The sequence below is a fragment of the Octodon degus genome, unplaced genomic scaffold (assembly GCF_000260255.1).
Source record: "Octodon degus isolate 3935 unplaced genomic scaffold, OctDeg1.0 scaffold00006, whole genome shotgun sequence".
In the NCBI taxonomy this organism is placed as follows: Eukaryota; Metazoa; Chordata; class Mammalia; order Rodentia; family Octodontidae; genus Octodon; species Octodon degus.
Window position 1 is genome coordinate 30,941,511 of NW_004524582.1, and position 4,720 is coordinate 30,946,230.

The following is a 4,720-nucleotide window of genomic DNA, read 5'->3' on the forward strand; positions in this document are numbered from 1 at the left end:
TCCATCCATCCATCTGCTATCCACCCATACTTCTCTCCATCTATTCATCCACACATCTGTCCATCTACTCACCTGTCAGCCTGTCCACCCACCAAGCCATCTGGATATCCATAGGTCCACTCACCCACTTGCCAGCCAGGCAGCCATCTACCCATCCACTCATCTTCACATCTACCCATCCCCACCCACCCATCCATAGTCCATCTATTCATTTATCCATCTTCCAAACATTCATCTACCATCCATCCCTCTATTTGCCCCTCCAGCTATCCACACAGATATCCAGAAACCCATCTGTCCATCTGTCCATTGTTCACACACCATCCATCCATCCATCCATGCACCCACCCATCACTCCCTCTATTCACACATACATAATACACCATCCACCTGTCCACTCACCCCCCTGACCATCCATCCATCCACTCATCTATTTTCAATGTTGACCCATCAGTCCACCACCCGCCTATATAGTCAGTCATCCTTCGAGTCATTTTTCTGTCCATCTGCCATAGCCGCAGGGCCTCTCCAGCACACCCTCAGGCTTGGCAGGCAGCCAGGATCTATGACAAGGGCAAAGGATTCTAGCCATGCCATGTGCATACTGGGTACTAGGGAGCTATGGGTGGGCAGATCCTAGAGCCACATCCTCTGTCACACACTCAGCACATGGGCTTTTGCTAGATAAACTTGTCTACCCAAGGGAGAGCCCAGTCCCCGGGGATGCAGGCCCTGAGTGCTGTTAAGCAATGTCAGCTTCTGCATTCCAAGTAGGCTGAGGGAGCTCTTCAGGCTGTGGTGCCACCCACGCAGTGGCTTCCCAGCAGTCTCTGAAGCATCCCAGGGCCCTTCAGGCTCCAGTCAGCAGCTCCTCCTAGCCTCGTGTGCCCGCTCCCCCTGCCACTGCAGGGCTTTGCCCATGACACTCCTGTCGCCTGTGCCAGTTTTCCCCTTCACCTCCCAGGCTAAGCTGAAGGCCTCGAGGGTCCCCAGGTGCCACCTCTCCCAGTGCTGTCACAGCCACCATGCTCCACTGGTGTGGACAGTCTGCCCACCAGGGGAGGGGTACACGTGTTACCTCCCTCCCAGGGCCCAGCACTTAACAATGTTCAGTAAAGAGGTGGCACAGGGAGGGGCTCATGGACCAGGCACCTCGAGCTGGCTCTCTCAGGCAACTGAGTGACGGAGCCCAAGGAGGGTGTGTTGCCCACAGCCAAAGGGTGCCAGGCCAGGCCTGCCAGGCTCTGTGTCCTCTGTGCTCTTCGGCAAGACCAAGACAGTTCAGACTCGGCAGCGGCAGCAGCGTTGCTTTCACTGGTAGGACAAGGCCCAGGGTGCCCTGGAGGCCGCGGTGCCCGCTCCTCAAGAAGGGCAGGCCAGTGTCAGGCAGGGCAGGCAGGCAGGGTAACAGGAGGCATGGCGGGTAGAGCGGGAAGGGTTGAGCCAAAGCCAGCCTAGCTGACGAACACCTCTGTACCCGGGCTGCGCAGCCTCACCGCCAGCTGTGTGACGTGACGCTGCCCTCCCCTGTCCACCAGGTACCGGAAGGTGGTGTCCAATGTGTGTGAGGGTGGCGTGGACCTGCAGCGGGGCCCAGGGCCACTGCCGTGTCCCCTCACGCCACCCCGGGGCCTGCGGGTGAGCATCCTGGGCGAGGCAGTGGCCGTGCGGCCTGGAGAGGACGTGCTGTTCGTGGTGCGGCAGGAGCAGGTGAGTGGCTGCTGGTGAGCCCCATGGGGCGGGGTGCGGGCGCTGTGCAGGCCAGGACATTGCCACAGAGGCCAGCCGAGCCGGAGCTGCAGGAGGCACCAGAGCCAGAAGTCACCCCAGTGCGCCCCAGAGCCTGGCAGTGAAACAGCCAGAAGAACGGGGTACAGGGACTCAGGGGGCCCCGCTGGGGTCCCTGTGCTGTGCTGTCCAGGGCTACGCTGTCCGTACTGGACTTGGTGGCAAATGTATTCATTTATCGGTGTCAGAAAAAATGCGTACCTCTAATGTTATCACAAACTTAGTTTAGGATCTGAACAAAAACAGGAAGAGAACCTGTTTCTTAGAGTCATACAACCAAAGATGAATCCGTATGTGTCTCTGCATGGATATAGGTTTAAATATAGATTTTATAAATACACAATCCAAATATAACATAGAAATCTCTTCCCAGTCTCCCACTCTTACTATTTTTACTTAGGACAAGCATTTTGTTTCCTTCTAATTTTAAAAATAGTATATGTAGTCATTGTAGAATATTTAGAAAATATGTAAAAAGAAATCAAGAACATAAATATCACCCCAAATCGTGTTTCCTCAGGGGAGCTACTAATTTTTATATTTCTTTCTAGTCATTAAAAATGCACTTATGTTTTTGATCATAGAAAAAATGAATGTTCAATATAAGAAATTCAGAAATGAAAATTAGGAAAACTTGCAAACATGCAGAAAATTCAGAACCACAGAAAAGTACCCAGAAGACCCACACCAGGGGGCCCCAGGGACCCCAACTTCAAAGCCTCCGGGTTGCTGGGCATGGGGATCCCCAGTGGAGGAATGCAACCAGTGTCCGTGGAAACACAGTGCCACGCAGGTGGTGGGCTGGTGACAGAGGTCATTGGAGTCAGAAAGCAGGACACTGGCTTCGTGCGAATAGGGGGACCAAGGCTGCAGGTGGCGGCCAGCACCTGCCACGTGCTTCAGGCAGCCACCTCCTTCATTCCTCTGGCTTGTACAGGTGGAGAAACTGAGCTGGTAGCTGAGGTTGCATCTGAAAACCATGTCATACCAAGTGACAGGGTGACACAGGGTCCCAGTCTGGGGTCTTCCAGTGTAAGGGACCAAGTCTGTGGCCCCAGACCTGAGCTCCTGGCTTGGCTTCCCTTAGCCCTGTCCCCTTGTAAATGCTGCTCAGCAGTGGGGGTTACCCTGGGGATGGGGGAAGGGGGTTCTCTTCACAGCAGCATGTTGGGGACAAGGGGACAAAGCCCTATCCCCTCAGGGTGGCCTGTGGTGGCAAGGAGTTCCTGCAGACTTCCAGGTGCCGTGGGTGTCTGCTGCCCCCTAGAGCCCAGAGCCTGCACCTGCACTGTGTCACACAGTCCACCTGGATCCCAGCAGCCTCAGTCCTGCCTGCTCAGGGGACCTGACAACCCCTGACTATTCACTGGGCCTGGGGCGGGGCTGAACAGGATGGAGGAGAGGGGAGGGGAGCTACCTGAAGGTGCTCTCAGAAGAGGGGTCTCCCTGTGTTCCCCGGCCTGAAAGAGGCTGCTGGCTTCCTTGAGAAAGGGGTGCAGGAGAGGGGAACTGGGGCTGGACACACGCACACACGCATGCACGCGCGCGCACACACACACACACATGCACACACACGCACGCACACATGCCCACACACATGCACACACACATGCACACACGCACACACATGCACACACGCACACACATGCACACACGCACACACATGCACACACGCACACACACATGCACACACACACACACACACACAAACCCCAGCTCACACATGCAGTTGCTCACATTCATGTTCCCCTGCCCTCCCGGAGACACATGCGGCCCCACAGCCGCTCACACACAGGCCACCCCCACAGGCTGCATGCAGCCTGGAGCCTTGGGCTGCAGCTGCCTGGACCTCCCCACTGAGGAGGACAGGCACAAAACAATCCCATGCTGCAGGAGAAGCGTGGGAGAAGCAGTCGAGGTGTAGCGAGGAGCCCCCAGGCCGGCTGTGAGTGCGGCTGGGAAGGACAAGGTGCCGAGCTGGGCATGGCCAGGACGCCCCCACTGGGGGACAGGCTGGCCAGAGGGAAGCAGGGGTTCATGCAAGCCAGAGATGGCTCTAAGCAAAAGGCCAGGCTGCCGCTCCAGTCTGTGCAGAAAAGCGCCAGAGCCCGCACCGTGCAGTGGGGGATGGGCACACGCAGGAGCACTTGCATGAGACCTGTTAGCCCTGCCTGGGTTGCCGCCCAGGCCACTCCGTGGGCACCACAGCGAGCAGCACCAGCGAGGGACAGCCTTGCTTCTCTCACCGTTTCCTTTCTGTCATTGCTGGAGCCCTTCCTGGTGTGAGAACTTCCCAAGCTCCAGGCTCTGCCTCAGGGGTCTCGTGGCCACACCAGCCCCCAAACTGCTCCCTCAGGCTGCCTGCAGCCCCTCCAGCTCCTGCCTTGGCAGCTGGACCATGGACCGTGGCTCTGCTCGTAGAGGACCCTCAGCTTCTATGGGTCCCCACTGCTGAGTGGCCTCGTGGTGCTTCCCTGCAGGGTGACGTCCTGACCACCAAGTACCAGGTAGACCTGGGTGACGGCTTTAAGGCTATGTACGTGAACCTCACACTGACTGGTGAGCCCATCCGGCACCGCTACGAGAGCCCTGGTGTCTACCGTGTGTCCATCAGGGCAGAGAACATGGCAGGGCACGATGAGGCTGTGCTCTTCGTCCAGGTCAACTGTAAGTCTGTCACCCCTGTGAGGCCTGGAGTCACTTTGTGTAACAGAGGACTTGATTACTGGGGAAAGACAGGAAGCCCCGCAGGACTGGGCTGGTGGAGGTGATGATGGTGTGATGACCATGATAGGGGTGATGATGGCAGTGCTAGTGATGGTAGTGATGATGACATTGTTAGTGGTGGCAATGCTGGTGGCGGCGGCGGTGGTGGTAGTGATGGTGGAGGTGGTGGTGGAGGTGGTGGTGATGGTGGTGGTGGTGGTGGTGG

At 57.1% G+C, this 4,720-nt stretch overlaps 1 protein-coding gene across 1 annotated transcript in view; it reads left to right on the forward strand.

Annotated features, from left to right (window-relative positions):
- The window catches only part of Sorcs2 (sortilin related VPS10 domain containing receptor 2), a 350,334-nt gene that overhangs the window by 333,083 nt on the left and 12,531 nt on the right, over positions 1-4,720 (forward strand). Inside the window, exons 20-21 of the mRNA XM_023724073.1 lie at positions 1,539-1,710; positions 4,269-4,455. Coding sequence (XP_023579841.1) covers positions 1,539-1,710; positions 4,269-4,455 — 359 coding nt within the window. The remainder of the gene's footprint in view (positions 1-1,538; positions 1,711-4,268; positions 4,456-4,720) is intronic.